This window comes from Mauremys mutica, chromosome 1 (genome assembly GCF_020497125.1).
Source record: "Mauremys mutica isolate MM-2020 ecotype Southern chromosome 1, ASM2049712v1, whole genome shotgun sequence".
Taxonomy (NCBI): Eukaryota; Metazoa; Chordata; order Testudines; family Geoemydidae; genus Mauremys; species Mauremys mutica.
Window position 1 is genome coordinate 302,424,599 of NC_059072.1, and position 16,274 is coordinate 302,440,872.

A 16,274-nucleotide genomic window follows, 5' to 3' on the forward strand; every position below is an offset into this window, starting at 1 on the left:
GATTTGACAAAATGCAAAAGGTATCAATGGGAGATTTCTAAAGCTAGATACATCCCTAGAACCAAGATTTAAGAATCTGAAGTGCCTTCCAAAATCTGAGAGGGATGAGGTGTGGAGCATGCTTTCAGAAGTCTGAAAAGAGCAACACTCTGATGTGGAAACTACAGAACCTGAACCACCAGAAAAGAAAATCAACTTTCTGCCTGTGGCATCTGACCAGATGATGAAAATGAACATGCATTGGTCTGCACTGCTTTAAATAATTTTTGAGCTGAAACCATCATCAGCATGGACGCATGTCCTCTGGAATGGTGATTGAAACACTAAAGATTCATATGTCTCTTCATGCATCTGTCACATAAATATCTTGCGACATTGGCTACAACAGTGCCATGAGAACACCTCTTCTCACTTTCAGGTGACATTCTCAACAAGAAGTGGGCAGCATTATCTCCTGCAAAATGTAAACAAACTTGTTTGTCTGAGTGATTGCCTGAAAAGGAAGTAGGACTGATTGGACTTGTAGGTTCTAAAGTTTCACTTTTTTTTTTTTAAACACATTCAAAAATAAAACAAACATAATTCTAGATTTGTACGTTCAACTTTCATGATAAAGAAATTGTACTATTGTACTCCAGTACTTGTATTAGTTGAATTGAAAAATACTATTTCTTTTGTTTTTACAGTGCAAATATTTGTAATGAAAAATAAATATAAAGGTGAGCACTGAACACTTTGCATTCTGTGTTGTAATTGAAATCAATTAAGAGAGAGATCCGGAATTTTAAACTGGGACTGTTTAGCATGCAGAGAAAACAGGATGAAGGGTGAATAAGATGACTTTACTTACCCTCTCAAAATAAATGAACAAGGGTATATTTAATAGATTTGAAAGTCAACACTAAGAAAAGGAATATATATTAAAGTGCTCGCTTAGCCCATGGAACTCATACTAGCTACCATTTTTTTGAAGCCAAGAGACTAGTAGGATTAAATATTTATATGGCTAATAAGAACATTTATAGTCACAGTAGATTATTCCTTAAAAATAGGTATTCAAAGCCTTTTTGCTTCAGGGCATAATGCAAACACTATCTGATAGGAGTTAGGAACAGTTACTTGTCTATAGAGGAAAAGTGTTCATAATTATCCACTATGAAGTTTCTTGAACTTTCCTCTGAAGTAAGTGGTACTGGCCAATGCTATAGACAGGACACTGGACTAGATGGACCATGGATCTAGTATGGTATGGGAATACTTATGTAAAAGCTTGTGACAGGTTTGGACACCTAATTTGCTTGCACAGACATCCTGATAATTACACATGCATATGGTCATTTACACACTTCACCAGTCATTTGCTAAGGTATTTGCCATGACTGAGAAGATAAGTTAGGCATAGTGACATGCACAGTTCTCTGAAATTCTGGGCCTTAGAGTATAATAGATTATACTCAGATTCCCCTCCAAATGCATCCCGAGAGATCCATTCTGTCTTCAGACCAATAGGTAAGTAACAAAACCCACTTTTGCAAAAAAGTTACTGCACAATTGTGTAGAAATTGATTATACATGAGTTGTGAGAATGGGTCTCATTGGCTTGTCCGAGTGCAAGGTTGATGCTAAAGATGTTACTTGGAGCATCCTCATTGCAATTGTTCCCTAAAGCACAAAATTGCAGTTTCGTGAAGTCGTCTAGACAAGAATTCAGTGTAAGCCATACCTCCTCTGTTCATCCTGATGCACTTTTGTTCTTTCTTGCTCTTCTTGCTCTCGTCTCAGTTCCAATAATTCACCCTGGGAACAATAAAAGTGAAACCCAAATTAATTTTTTTTAATTAATGTAGTTATTCAGAAGACAAACCCAATTAATTACACAATATATTAACCTTAACTAGTGCACTATTTAATTTGCCAAACTTTTACTTATTTTAGTTCCTCTGGGAAGTAAGTTTTATTTACAATACCCAATCGTATCCCAAAAAATGTACTCCATCTCCTCTTCAGTCTTCCACTGGACAGAAGGGTGTGTGTCCTCTTGCAAAGGAAGCCGGGGGGGTTCTGACAGCTAAACTCGGATCTAGGGGGATCTACCAGAGGCAGGTGTCATCCAGATGGAAGGTCTTTACCTCCATCCTTCATGGTGGTTCCAAAGACCACTGCTGCCTCCTGATGCAAGTCTGCAGTGATATGACACTATGCCATGAAGGAGGAAGCAAACTTTGAAGGGCCTTGCAGCCCTGCCCCAGACCCACCCTCTCCCACTGTGTGGCTCTGCCTTCCTGCTGACCTAATGTGGAGGAGCTTCCAAATGGTTTATCAGCCATGGGAGGATGCCATAGAACATGCTCTCCTCCCTTCTGTCCCTCCCTTTGCCCTGATCCACAGGTTTTGCTTCTCTTCTGCTTGTGGAGGGGAGAACAGGATCTTTTACAACATAGCTCTAGGTTTTGAAACTACCTCTATCCATTGTTACTGGGACAAAGTTTTGGGGAATTTTATTTATGTACGTTTCTTTGTTCCTTAATTGCATACTATTATCTTTGGAGCCACACTTATGCTGTTTTATGCTGAGCCTTTCTGAAGTCAGGCCTCTTGTTTTGAAGAATACCTGGCTTTAGAGAGTCCATAGCGACCGCTTTACACTACGTAAATATGCTCATTCAATTTATTCTTATCTTGCTGTATTGTCTGTGGATACTTGTTTATACCAAACTGAATAGTGTTCTAGAGCTAGATCCGGCTGCCCTTATAAGTAATCCTAAATTATGCAAACTGCTGCTAGTGATATCAGAGGGGCTGCTCCCATGAGTATGGCTTACGCAGAAAAGGGTTGCAGAATTGGTTTTCTTACACCCATCTCTGGACTCACAGTCTTTCCACCTAGCTGGAAAGATGCCAGGGAAGGAGCTGGTGGTGTGGTACAGTTGTGAATGGTTGTATAAATATTTTAGCATTTGTTGGTTAACCTTATCGCTTTCCTTCTTTAGAGTGTCTGTTTCCTGTCCACAATAAGGTCCCCCTTTGTTATATTATTATTTTGGGGCACAGCATTTCATTTGTTGGAGTTTGTATTATTGTCGTTTGTTTCTTGTGCACTGGATCATCCTCCTTCTTAAGAGTAGTTGTATTAGTTATTTTCCAAAGGGACAGCACCCTAGTGTCTTGAGCACATAAAATAATCACCTTGGGAGGAGGCACCAGGCATCGCAACAGAGAACCCAGGACCCAACTCATATGAGGAGTGGGGAGAAGCCACTACAATTGGCAAATACCAGCTGCAGTTGTTGGAAGGAAGCACACAATGTGTGGCCATTGTTGTGCCAACTTCCTTGCACTTTACACTTTTTAAGGTTATGATGATGTGGCCCTATGGTTTTGTTTATAAATCAGGGTAGTGAGCTGGGCCATGCATGTTTAATTGTTTAGCTCGGATTCGTGCCACACCAAGTATCAAGCAAGTGTCCTGGTCAGCCTGATGACTGCTAATGCTAACCAAAGGAACATCAGTTCCATATAACTTGTTCTGAAGTGGCTGGGTCAGTACCTTTCCATGTTATGCAACATGCCATCTCTGCCAGCTAAGTTACTGATATGCTAGGGCTCTCACGCCATTACAGGTATAGTCAACAGGAACTGAAGCTACCAACTTTTGCCACTGAAAGGGTTCTTCAAGGGAAAACAGACCTATCCTGCGCATTTGCCATAGTAATGGAGCACTAATAAAGCTGGAATGTGAACTAAAGTGATGAATTTTATAGAAAGGTTCAGTAACTAAAAATGAACTACAGAATGAAATAAAAACCAATTTAAGAAGAACATTAATAAAAGCTTTGCAGTAAATAATATAATCAATCAATAACTGGATAACGTGTTGTGTATCACTGTTTGTCTAGCCCTAAAAGAAAAGCAAGATTAAGAAATAAAAAAGCCAAGCTTCATTTTCACTTTTTAAATAACTGTTCAACCTGAAAATTAAAATCCGGTATCTGATTTTCTAATGTTTGACTTTTAATGGCATACATTAGATTTCTGCAATAGCTATACCTTCAGAAATATACTGCAAGTACATAATACTGTGTTTAAGGTGCCCTGGAAAACATCTAGCAATACATATTAAAACCTATTTCCCCCAAAAAATTAACTGACAAAACCTATAAATTTAATAGCTATATTGCATTAGAAGGTGCACACAAAAACAGAATTTACAATTACGTTAATAAAATAGTAGCTTGAGGTGGAAGTGAGTTAACATAAATCTGAGGGACAATTATTAGCACTTTTAAAATATGTACACTTTAGAGTAGGTTTACAAATACCTACTGGACAGATTAACGTTCTAATAGCAGCTACTGAGGCAAGGAGTACTTTGGTACTATGTATTAAAACAAAAATTTTGCACTCAGCCCATACTTTTTTAGGGAGAGATGGAAATCAGTAAAAAACATAAAAATCAGAAATGTAGTTAGAGAGAGATTTACCTTATATATGACTGTTGCCCCAACTCTACAATGACCTCCACACCGGGTTGCCCTGGCCCAAGCTCTATGAAGGGTTCAGGCGTATGCTAGTTTTAAATGAAAAACTATTTCTTCATGGCACAATGTACAATGCCATAGTTATTTATAACATACATACCCATAGCATTTGAAATTTCATAAGGGTTTTATTTAGGAGAAAATATATGTTGGTAACTGGACAGAGGAGAAAAGGTGCATGCTATGATGGGAAAGAAATAAGCTATATACTTTTATTTTATTAAATGGGGGCATATTTATTGAAGGACCTGTACGTCCAATTACTGGAACAACAGAAGGAGTGTGTATAAGAGGCAGTGATATGATTTAATGTTTAGAGAAGAAACTGGAAGTCAGTAGATCGGGTTATATGCCCAGCTCTACCACAGACTCATTATGTGAGCTTGGACAACTTACCTACTCATCTAAGTAATTAGTGCAAACAGGTGCAATTGCATATGCAGGAGTCGAAGATCTGGTCCATTTCATACTCAGTTAAGTCAATTTACATCATATTTATATGAATCTGTATATGTTTGATCGATCCATTCTCTATTCTTTTGCTAAAATAGCAAGTTGGAATACTTTAAAGACATTTTCTCTGAATCATTAATAATTATGTTTAAGAAATCAAGGAAGATAGGTGATGTCCCAGAGGGCTGGAAAGGAGCAAATACAGTACCCGTCTTAAAGGGGGTGGTGCTGAGGCGAGCCGAGGGAATTTTAAGCTAGTCCTCCTAACTTCGATACCCGGAAAGATATCAAAACAAGTTATTAAACAATCATTCTGTTCAAATCTACAGGTGATAAATAATTGCCAATAAAGATTTGTCAAGAACAAATCATGTCAAACCAACCAAATTTCCTTTTTTGACAGGGTAACTGGCCTAGTGGACTGAAAGGAGAAGGGAGATGCACTGGACTTAGTAAGGCTGTTGACACAATCCTACTTGACATTCTCATAAGCAAACTAAGGAAATATGGTCTAGATGAAATTATTATAAGACAAGTGGCCTTTTAACCAGTTTTGTATTCCTAGAATGGTTATCAATGGTGTCCAGTTTGGGGCACTACACTTTAAGATACATATGAACAACCTGGAGAGAGTCTAGAGGAGAACAACAAAATTAAAAGGTGTAGAAAAACATGACCTACAAGGAAAGATGGAAAGAACTGGGCACGTTTAGCCTAGAGAAGAGAATGCCATGGCAGGGGGGAAAATAAGACTTCAAAGATGTAAAAGGTTGCTTTAGAGAGAATGGTGATCAATTGTTCTCTACATTCACCAATGGGAGGACAAGCAATAATCGGCTTAGTTTGCAGCAAGGGTGATTTAAGATAGATATTAGGACAAACTTTCTAACTATAAGGATGTTTAAGCACTGGAATAGTTTACTTTGGGAGGTTGTAGAATAGAGATTTTTAAGAACAGGTTGGACAAACAACTGTCAGGAATGGTCTAGTGTATTTAATCCTGCCTCAGCACAGGGGTTGGAGAGAAAATGACCTTCCGAGGTTCCTTCCAAGCCTACATTTCCATGATTTTGTTTAAGACTTGATTCTAAACACAACAGAGGGGAGATGGTGTGTGAAGCATTAGTTCTCTATTCAGAATCACCTTCAGAATGTCCCCATGATAGGCTTTGTGAGAACATCTTTGTAAAAGAAGAGGAGAGGAGAGGAAAGGAAAGGAGAGGAAGAGACTATTATTAACCTTCCATAACAGTTGTTCTTCGAGATGTGTTGCACACGTCGATTCTAGTCTTGATGTGCATGCACCCCACTTACACAGTCACCATAAATTTCTCTCTCAATGGTTCCCTTTGGGGTAGCTTGAGCGCCCTTTGCTGCCGCATGCTGGCAGTGTCAATATAAAGGGCCCAACCGATGCCAAGTCCCCTCAGTTCCTTCTTTCCAGAAAGCTCCGATGTACAGGGGTAGGAATGGACATGTGCAACACATCTCAAAGAACAACTGCTATGGAAGGCTAGTAACCATTTATTCTTCAAGTGATTGCACATGTGCATTCCACTCGTGGTGACTCCCAGCCAGTAATATGAGTGGACGGATCGGAGTTCATATAATGGCCTCATTGAGCGGTAGGGCCACTCTGGAAGGACCTGCTGGGGTGAAAGGATTCTTTTACTTCCTCTACCTGTATGCCCAGGATTAAGGCAATCCTCTAACATTTCTTGGAGTCATCCAGGAGAATCAAAGTATACATTGTTGAGACTGCCTCATCAGGGGAAGGGGAGGCCAGCAAAGGGTCCCACTGAGCCGGGTCTTGATATCCAGTACCAGAGTCAGAAACCTGTGCTGCCTCATGGGTAGGTGCTGCACATCTCTCTAAGGCCACTGAATAGGAGTTCCTGGAATATGGGGGAAAACCCAACAGGTTCCAAAAAGGCCACTGGACAGGTGTAGGCCCCCAGTGACCTCCCTGGCCAACCACTGGATGGTACTCCTGTGGTAGAGTAATGGTGTCTCGAGGAGGGATGGCTCCAAGAGCAGATGTGGTAAGCCCCAGTCTCCGATTTGGAGGAAGACTACCCTCCTTCCACTGACTATGGAGGTGCAGTTCCAGACAGTGCTGGTGACCAGTGCAGAGGTGAAGAGGTGTGCAGAGTGGTGAGCATTGCAGGTTTTTCCTCTGACGATACCAAAGGGAGAGCCAGAGGTGCATTTTTAATGAAATTGTGCGATCATGGGAGACTAGCTTCCCAGATATAGATTGGAGGACAAGTGCTACTAAAATTGGTAGGGCCCAGATTTTCCTGGATAACAGATTTCTTCACCAAATAGTCACCAAGAACCAACAAGAAGTGATGCCATTGTAGATTTAGTACTGGTGAGTAGTGAGGACCTCACAGAAGAGCTGGTTGTAGGGAATAACCTTGGTTTGAATGATCATGAGCTAGTTCACTTAAAAAAAATATCTGCAACTAGGGTCCTTGATTTCAAAAGGGAAAACTAAAAAAAAATAAGGGAATTAGTTAGGGAAGTGGACTGGACTGAAGAACTCAAGGATCTGAATGTGGAGGCAGCTTGGAATTACTTCAAGTCAAAGTTGCAGAAGCTATCTAAAGCCTGCATCCTAAACAAGGGGAAAAAAATTCATAGGGAAGTATTGTAGTTCAGACTGGATGAACAAGCACCTTAAACAGATTAAGAGAAAGCAGAACACCTACAAGGAATTTAAGATGGGATGGATCAGCAAGGAAAGCTACCTCTTGGTGGTCAGAAAGTGAAGGGATAAAGTGAGAACTGCCAAAAGCCAAGCAGTGTTGAACCTTGCAAAGAAAATTAAAACCAGTAGCAAAAGGTACTGTAGCCATAGAAATAAAAAGAAAAGCAGGAAAGAAGAAGTGGGACCGCTAAACACTGAAGATGGGATGGAGATCAAGGATAATCTAGGCATGGCTCAACACCTAAACAAATACTTTACCCTTATTAAAAACAATGAGGCAGAAGTTGAACTATAATAGCTTAATGGAACCAAATTTTATGGGGCTGGATAATCTCCATCCCAGAATATTAAAGGAACTGGCACATGGATAGCAAGAATTTTTAATGAACTTCTAAACTAAGAGATCATACCCTATCTCTGCAGAATTGCTAATATAGTACCTATTTTTAAGAAAAAGAAAAAAATGACCTGGGAAACTACAGGTCTATTAGTTTGACCTCAATTGTATGCAAGGTCTCAGAACAAATTTTGAAAGAGCAAGTAGTTAAGGACAGAGGTAATTGGGATAAAATAAAACAGTTTTACAAAAGGTAGATCATGCCAGTCCAAGCTGATAAATCAGATACCTTCTCAAAAAAATTATCAGAGAAAACACAGTAGATCTAATCTACCTGGATTTCAGTAAGGCACTGGATAAAGTTCCACATGGGAAATTATTAGTTAAAGTGGAAAAAATGGGGATTAATATGAGAATTGAAAGGTGGATAAGGAACTGGCTCAAGAGGAGACTACAACGGGTCATACTGAAAGGTGAACTGTCAGACTGCAGGGAGCTTACTAGTGGAGTTCCTCAGGGATTGGTCTTGGGACCAATCTTATTTAAGATTTTCAATTACCTTTGCACAAAGTGGTAATATGCCAATAAAATCTGTGGATGACACAAAGTTGGACGTATTGCCAATACGGAGGAGGACCAGAATATCATACAAGAAGATTTGGACGACCTCAAAAACTGGAGTAATAAAGAAATGGGATGAAATTTAATAGTGCAAAGTCATGAAGAACAAGAATTTTTGCTATAAGATGAGGACTTATCAGTTGGAAATGAGAGGAGGAGAAAGACCTGGATGTATTGATTGATCACAAGATGACTATCAGCCACCAATGTGATGTGACCATGAAAAAAGCTAATGCAGTCCTAGGATGCATCAGGTGAGGTATTTCCAGTAGAGAGACAGGAAAGTACAGTCAAACCTCGCAATAACGCGCCCCGCTATAACATGAAATCGCATATAACGCGATCATAGGTTGGCTCCCCTTTAAGGCAGATACAACTTAGATAATGTTTTCACAGTACTGTACAGTACCAGTGGTCCCCAACACCATTGTAGGGGAGAGAAGCTGCAGCCCCACGCCTGCCGGGGACAGAGAACTCCAACGCTGCAGCACTGGTGCTCTCTGTCCCCAGCAGGCGCTGGCCGCAGCTTCTCTCCAGCTTCAAAAGGAGCCGTGGCCCTGCCCCTGCCAGGGACAGAGAGCACCGGCACCCACAGCCCCGGAGTTCTCTGTCCCCAGCAGACGGGGAACCGCGGCTCCTCTTGAAGCCAGAGAGAAGCTGCGGCCCTGCACCTGCCAGGGACAGAGCGCACAGGCGCCCGCAGCCTCAGAGTTCTCTGTCCCCGGCAGGCAGGGGGCCACGGCTCCTCTCCTCTGCTGGGCACTAGGCACTAGGCGGCACACATCAATGCACCACTTTGGGGACCACTGACAAACTGACTGGTTTGAAACCCCGCTGGGTCACACTAGCAAAGACTCTGAGGGTGGGGGGCAGGGAGGTGTTCACCTTTCTCTGCAGCATGGGGCACAAGTCACTTGCAAATTTAAACTAGAGTAAATGGTGGATTTTCCATAACTTGAAGTCTTTTAAACCATGATTTGAGGACTTTAGTAACTCAGCCAGAGGTTAGGGGTCCATTACAGGAGTGGGAAGGAGGGGGGAAAAGGGTCTGTGGCCTGCAATATGCAGAAAGTCAGACTAGATGATCACAATGGTCCCTTCTGGCCTTAAAGTCTATGAGTCTACATTGGGCCGGTCTGGTGGTGACCCTGCTGACTCTCCCATGTCTGCCAGCACCAATAGGACTGACCCTTGAAATGCTGGCGATACCGGCTCTATCAGGGTTAGAAGCTCCCTGGCAGCCGCAAATGCCTCTGGCATGGTCGGTACCCAGACAGTGGTACAGAGTGACGCCACAGATGTGGAAGGTGCTCCTTCTGGTTCCAGACTTGACAGTACCAGCCTAGGTGACAAGGAGTACTTGGGCTTAGACCACACTCTGCTCTGATCCACATGCCTAACAGACTTCGATGCTGAGGAATCTCCCCCTTTTGGCCATCTGCTTCTTATGTTTTTTCTTAGGTACTGGGGATGGTGAGCAGTACAATAGGAGGCACAAAATCCAAAATCTAACAACACTGAGGCACTAGGTGCTGAGTCTGACCGACCTGGCTCAGATGGAGGTCTCAAGGCCACCTCCATGAGTGGAAACTTTAGTCTGGTGACAAATCTTTCTTCGTGCGAAGTTTAAAGTCTCTGAAAATTTGGCGATGCTCCCCTGTAGGAGCTTCCGCCAAACAGTTTAAGCAACTTGAGAGTGGGTCACGCAGGGGCATAGCAGGCAATGTATGGCTTGACCGAGGCATCCCTCTGCACCAGGAAGTGACCAAAACCCTTAGGTGGGGTAAAACCTACCCAACTGTACTAAAACACTAATAACCAGAATAACACTGAACTATTTACAATAGAGTACAAGAGTACACAGTCCACTGAGAACACTTTCAAAAGCAAGATGAGCCGTTCCAGCGACCATTACGGGCAATAAGAAGAAACTGAGGGGGCTCAGGATTAGCTAAGCCCTTTATACAGCAGAAGAAGGTGCTCAAGCCACCCCAACGGGTACCACTGAGGGAAAATTTTCCAGAGACTGTGTGCACACCAAGAGTGGAATGCACATGTGCAAACACTCAAAGAAGAAATTAGGTTCCTTAGAATACTAAACTGGACACCATCATCTAAAAAAGGTGTTATGCAGTTTAAATGCAGGGAAAAAAAAAGCAAAAAAGCATAAACTAATAGTTCAGAGCCAACTAGCTGTAAGCCAGGGATCAGCAACCTTTGACACGTGGCCCACCAGGGTAAGCTCCCTGGCAGGCCATGTACGGGGAGACTTTGGCAAACCAGTAAAGTGCCTAAAACCACTATGGCTTATTGTTAAAGGCGGCCTAGTCAGCAAGCTGTAAAGTGGCCATGCAGCTTGACCAAGGCAGGAGGGGAGGGGGTTTTGTGTGCCACAGCAAGGGCAGCTTCACCCCGCGTCCTTGCTGATAAGAATTGTGTTGAAGTTGCTGATACATGCATTTTTAAAAGAGCAGGATGTACCCTCAGGAATGTCTATTGGGGTCTCAAGGCTGCAGACTCTGGAAAAAGCCCACACCTGGTTAATCAATAATCAGAAGAAACGTCTTGCTTGATGATTGAAATTGCTTACTTAACAAGGTTTCTTTAAGGGACATGTCATTCTATTACTAATGTATAAATAAGGGGGGAAAGCTTGAGATAGTTGGACTCATTTGGGGACTCTTTTGGACTCTCCCTCTGGATACACCTTGCGGTCCCCACCGGCAGACAGAAGATTTGGCCACCAGAAGCCTGCCGCTGTGTCACTCAAAAGCAACACTCAGCTTTGGTAATTATCAAGGGTTGGGGGTGTTTTACTAATCTTGTTGTGGACGTGTGTAAGTACTTGAGACTAGTAAAGTGTAACTTTAAGTGAAGCACTCTCATGTTGTCCTTTTTGTGCCAGCCATCTATCGGTCGGACGGATGTCCGTGTCTCCCGATTTATTTCCTGACACCTCCTCACACAGAGTAAAAGTTACCAAGAGCTTTGGGTTGAAAGAACCCCGGGTAACAGCTGGGCTGGTTTATTTACCTGCTGCGTCCACAAGTTCAGCTGATCGCGGCTCCCACTAGCCGCGGTTCGCTGTTCCAGGCCAATGGGGGTGGTGGGAAGGGGTGGCCAGCACATCTCTCAGCCTGCACTGCTTCCTGCAGCCCTCAATGGCCTGGGATGGCGAACCGCAGCCAGTGGGAGCCACGATCGGCTGAACCTGCGGACACGGCAGGTAAACAAACCGGCCCGGCCCGCCAGGGTGCTTACCCTGGTGAGCCATGCGCCAAAGGTTGCCGATCCCTGATGTAAGCTTTGTAGATGCTTCAAACTATATCTGAACTTTGCAGCTTTGCCTATTTGACTACCTACAATTGGTCTGAAGCACTTTTCCTGAGGAGACCTGGTGCTCATACGCCACAGTAATTAATATGTTTTTTAAAGCGGATTACAGAACACGGCTCAGTACAGAAACGTTATACATAAACTGTTAACATATTACAGTTACCTTCCTCCGTTGTTCTGCCTTCTTTTCCTGTAGTCTTCTGTTTTCATCCTCCTGGAGTCTTTGCTTATAAGTGCGGCTTCTAATCTATTGCACAGCAGAGCATAAAAGCAATATATTGACAGAAGATCCCACTCTCAATCTTTATAGAATAAATTAACAAAACTAGTTGAAGATATTTCTGATTACTTAGGGATAGATTAATCTAAGTTTAAAAACCAGACAGGAGGCTCTTTTGCTAAAAATCCACCATTTAGATGTTAGTTTATATACCTTTCGTAATTCAATCACTATGGTGGTTTGTTCTCCAGAGAGACTCTGTCTGCAGTGCTCTATGGTTCAGACACCTCTGGGGGATTTGTTTGATTGGGAGAAGTCTATGAACTAGATCTGAAATCATTAACAAGTGATCTGGTTCTGCAATCCTTACTTATAATGAGTCTCACAATGCATGTTCTCTTGTCATTTGCAGTTATTGGGGGAATGTATTACTCTTACCTTGAGCAGGGACTGTGCCTTCCTTTGTGTGTATATCATATTTAGCACATTATTAATATTAAAACTAACTTAGTTTAGTACAAAAAGTTGTGGTGGCCATCATGTAACTTGACTTTAATAAAGGCTTTGATATAATTCTACACAAGATTCTCAAAGGAATTTGATAAATGTAAATCAAATGAAGCTACTGAATGATGGGTACATAGTTTGCTATAAAGGCTGTATGGAGACAGCAATTATTAATGGGTTCAGTCTCGAGCTGGAGGAGCTGTTAGATGTGTCCAGGGAGATTCATTCTGGGTCCAATATTATTTATTACTTTCAGTAATGACTTGAGCGGTTGTGTGGAGAATATATTAATCAAGTTGGAGAACAATAAAAATCTAGACGGGATTGTTAACACTTTGGAAGACTGGATTAAAATTGATTATCATCTTAATTGATTAAATGTGGGGGGGGGGAGCGGGGGGAAGAAGAGAAGCCACCAATAAAAAGAGGAGAGTGCCTAAAAAGAAACTGAATTTGTCTACATCCAGTAAATGGGATAAATGTGTATCCAGTGATATTTCAGCACTGTAATACAGTAATACCATGGAAAGGATCTGGGAAATGTAAACTGTTTTTAGCAAGAACTGTATGTCCTTTTCTAGTACATGCAACCACTGAGAATCATAACTTAATGCTAAAAATTAAAATTTAGAGTGAAAAATTTTACCTCACCCTTTTCCCAGCAAAAAGATACAAATTTGGCAACATGGAAACATTTGGGGAATTTGTGTCAGTTTTGCTGAATTGTTCGTGTAACAAAAATTCCAAAAAGGTCAAAATGTTTTGATTCTAAAGGACTTCTTGTTTTGAATTTTTTCAAATTTTCATTTAAAATAACGTGAACCACTCAAAAATTAATCACATTGAACAAAACATTTCATTTGATCTGAAATGAATATTTTTCATGTTTTTGGAAGGGCTAGTGAACTGAAAGTCAGTTATTGTGTCCATTTTTTAAATTTGTCTTTACTAGATCTCTTATATTTTAGAAGTTAAACGAACAAAAATAAAAAAATAGCAGGTCACAATTTTTTGCAGGTTAAACACAGACTAGATCAAAACACCACATAAAACTAGCACAATTCAAGTATAACATTTCCCCTTTACTATTACCTCTTAGTGCTCAAATGGTTTTATACCGAGTGGTACTCCATTGCTTATGTGTTATAGCTCCCTTAATGGGGCACAACAGGTGCTAGTTTACCTGTAGAGTGGTTCTACTAGCCTGAGCAGATCTTTTACAAACACAAGGCCATAGAGTCATGCTAGCAAAAAGTGACATATGTTATACTGGTTCGTGTTAATAAAAGTATCACATATACACAAGCAGCAAGGTAATTCATTCTCTTTACTTGAGCACTGATTAAGCCAGAGTTGAGGGGAAATATACACATTTCTTGCACTATATGTTTAAAAAAAACCCCACAAATTGGAGAGAGTAACAGACATAAAACAGAGTGGAATAAAAGGCATAAAACTGAAGCAGCTTTGGAGTGAGGGGCTTCAGCCGTGGATCTGCACCTACTCCACCTCTCTCTACCCTAGGGTCATCACACTAATGTCTCTGAAATCAGGACCAGTCCTGGGGATGTTTTCAATTCAAGTACATTTTACTGAAATTTGTAGGACTAGTTCTGCCTCAGATAAATCCACTAGGCCCAGGTCTCATTGTTCAGTTCTTATGTGGCGACAGGTGGGGAGGCAAGCATGGCTTTATGACATCTTCTGCCTCTCGTATTCTCTGCCATTTCAGTGGCCTGCTTGGTCCCCAACATAAGTTAGAGCAGCCCTGAGGGTGGCCCGCTAAGCCACCCAGAGCATACTGTACTCCAGCCATGTCCCTCCCTTTACCTGCACACCCTGTGTGTTGGGGGTTGCACAAGGGGCACTAGAAACTCATTCCTCCAGCTCTGTGCCAAGAAGTGACCCTCCTCTACAGCCGGTGTATTCCCTAAAGGCTGTTTCCACCCATTCTAAGACCCTTAGGCCTGTGGTGAAGGTAAAGGAAGCCACTGGGAACTGGTCCCAAAGATTCAAAGAGAAGAAAAAAAAAGTCTATACGCCACCTTCTCAGTTCATGGTGTTGAGGGACATGGAAAGAGACTGTGAAGCAAGGCCTATGAGGAAATGCCGAGGTCTGAACATATTCTCTCTACATCAAGGTTTCTCAACCTGTGAGGCTCCAATGTATTTCCAGGAAGGCTAAAGCCAAAAGGGAGAGGAATTCTTTTCTTTTTTTTTTTCCTTCTTAGTAGCTGACACTTAAGATTCAGCAGACACTAAAGCCTCTATGGCATACGAGCTATTCAGTAAAGGTTTCCAAGCTTTACTGACTCCAGGGTATGTAGCAACCAGCTGTAATTTCTTTCTGCACACGGTAGCTGATCTGTTGCCCGTCGCTGCACCTGTAACCTGGGCCTGGCTCTGCAAACATTGGCATAATGACTCCCCATGGCAAATGCTTCCAGAAGCAAGGCAGCCCAAACAGCTGAGTGCACTTCAGAAATTATCGATTGGACAAACAATGAGGTGTTCTTTCCCTTGTTAAGAATGTAGGGGGGAAAAAACCTCAGGAAAGATGTAAAGAGCAGTTATTCTGATTAGTTACTGGTGGCTGATTAGAGTAGTGATATGATGAGATAAGATATCAGATCAGTTCAGAAATGGGGCAATCCACCCAAGTTAATTTGGGTATAATTTTTCTAGGAGATACTGGAGAGTAGACTTTATTCCTGTGGCTGGATTTTTAAAATAACTCAGCACCCAGCAGCTTCCATTTATGCATCTAAATGAAATAGACAGGTTTTCAAAAGGGTTTAGCAACCAGAAGGGTTAGTTGCTCTCAATGGGAACTGCTGGGTGCTGCGCACTTCAGTTACGGTCAGCTTTTCAGGGTTGGACTTATGAACAATGAAGTCAGTCCGTGCAATGCAGGGAAAGGGTCTGTGAGGCTGTAGCCATCCTTCCAAGCCAAACATTTCCATGGTATGCATTTCACTGAGTCTGTGCAGTATGTTAAACTAAATGAAATGCTAACATTGTACTGTTGGTAGCACCGTTAGCACTGGCAGAACATTAGTGTGTCATATTCCATGGTGGGACTTACCCATGCTGTAGATTCTGGGCTAGGATTAGCCATTTGACAGGAGTTTCTCTTTGGCAAACCCAAATCCAATCTGTCCAATAGTTCAGTGGTTTTGCTACAGAGAAACCCAAACAGAGTTGTTAGTTCTTTCTTGAAATATAAATACAGCCTACAATTGCACCCCTAGATTCTAACCTAGATTTATCGTGACATAACAGAAAAGCACCATAGCTGGAACAAAAGGTTTGAGAGCTAGATAGAATGAAGTGGAACATCAGAAACAGAACTGATATGATGGATAAAGCATTTGTTGGGAGTGATTTGTTTGAAAGAGAAAACGCAGAGCTATTTCTGTGTTAAAGGGGCCTTTCTCTACCATTTTCAATCTTATTCTGATACACATTCTATCAGATTTCACCATCAGCAGTGTATAATTGCTTACCTGAATCCTTTGTTTTAAACCCTCCCACCAGCATCTTAAACGA

The 16,274-nt window shown here is 41.7% G+C and overlaps 1 protein-coding gene across 1 annotated transcript in view; it reads right to left on the reverse strand.

The window, feature by feature from the left end:
• EPSTI1 (epithelial stromal interaction 1) overlaps positions 1-16,274 on the reverse strand; it is a 77,500-nt gene that overhangs the window by 12,140 nt on the left and 49,086 nt on the right. The window contains exons 7-9 of the mRNA XM_045012780.1: positions 15,811-15,904; positions 12,162-12,245; positions 1,724-1,797 (exon numbers count right to left, since the gene is read on the reverse strand). Of these exons, the coding sequence (XP_044868715.1) occupies positions 1,724-1,797; positions 12,162-12,245; positions 15,811-15,904 (252 nt within the window). The remainder of the gene's footprint in view (positions 1-1,723; positions 1,798-12,161; positions 12,246-15,810; positions 15,905-16,274) is intronic.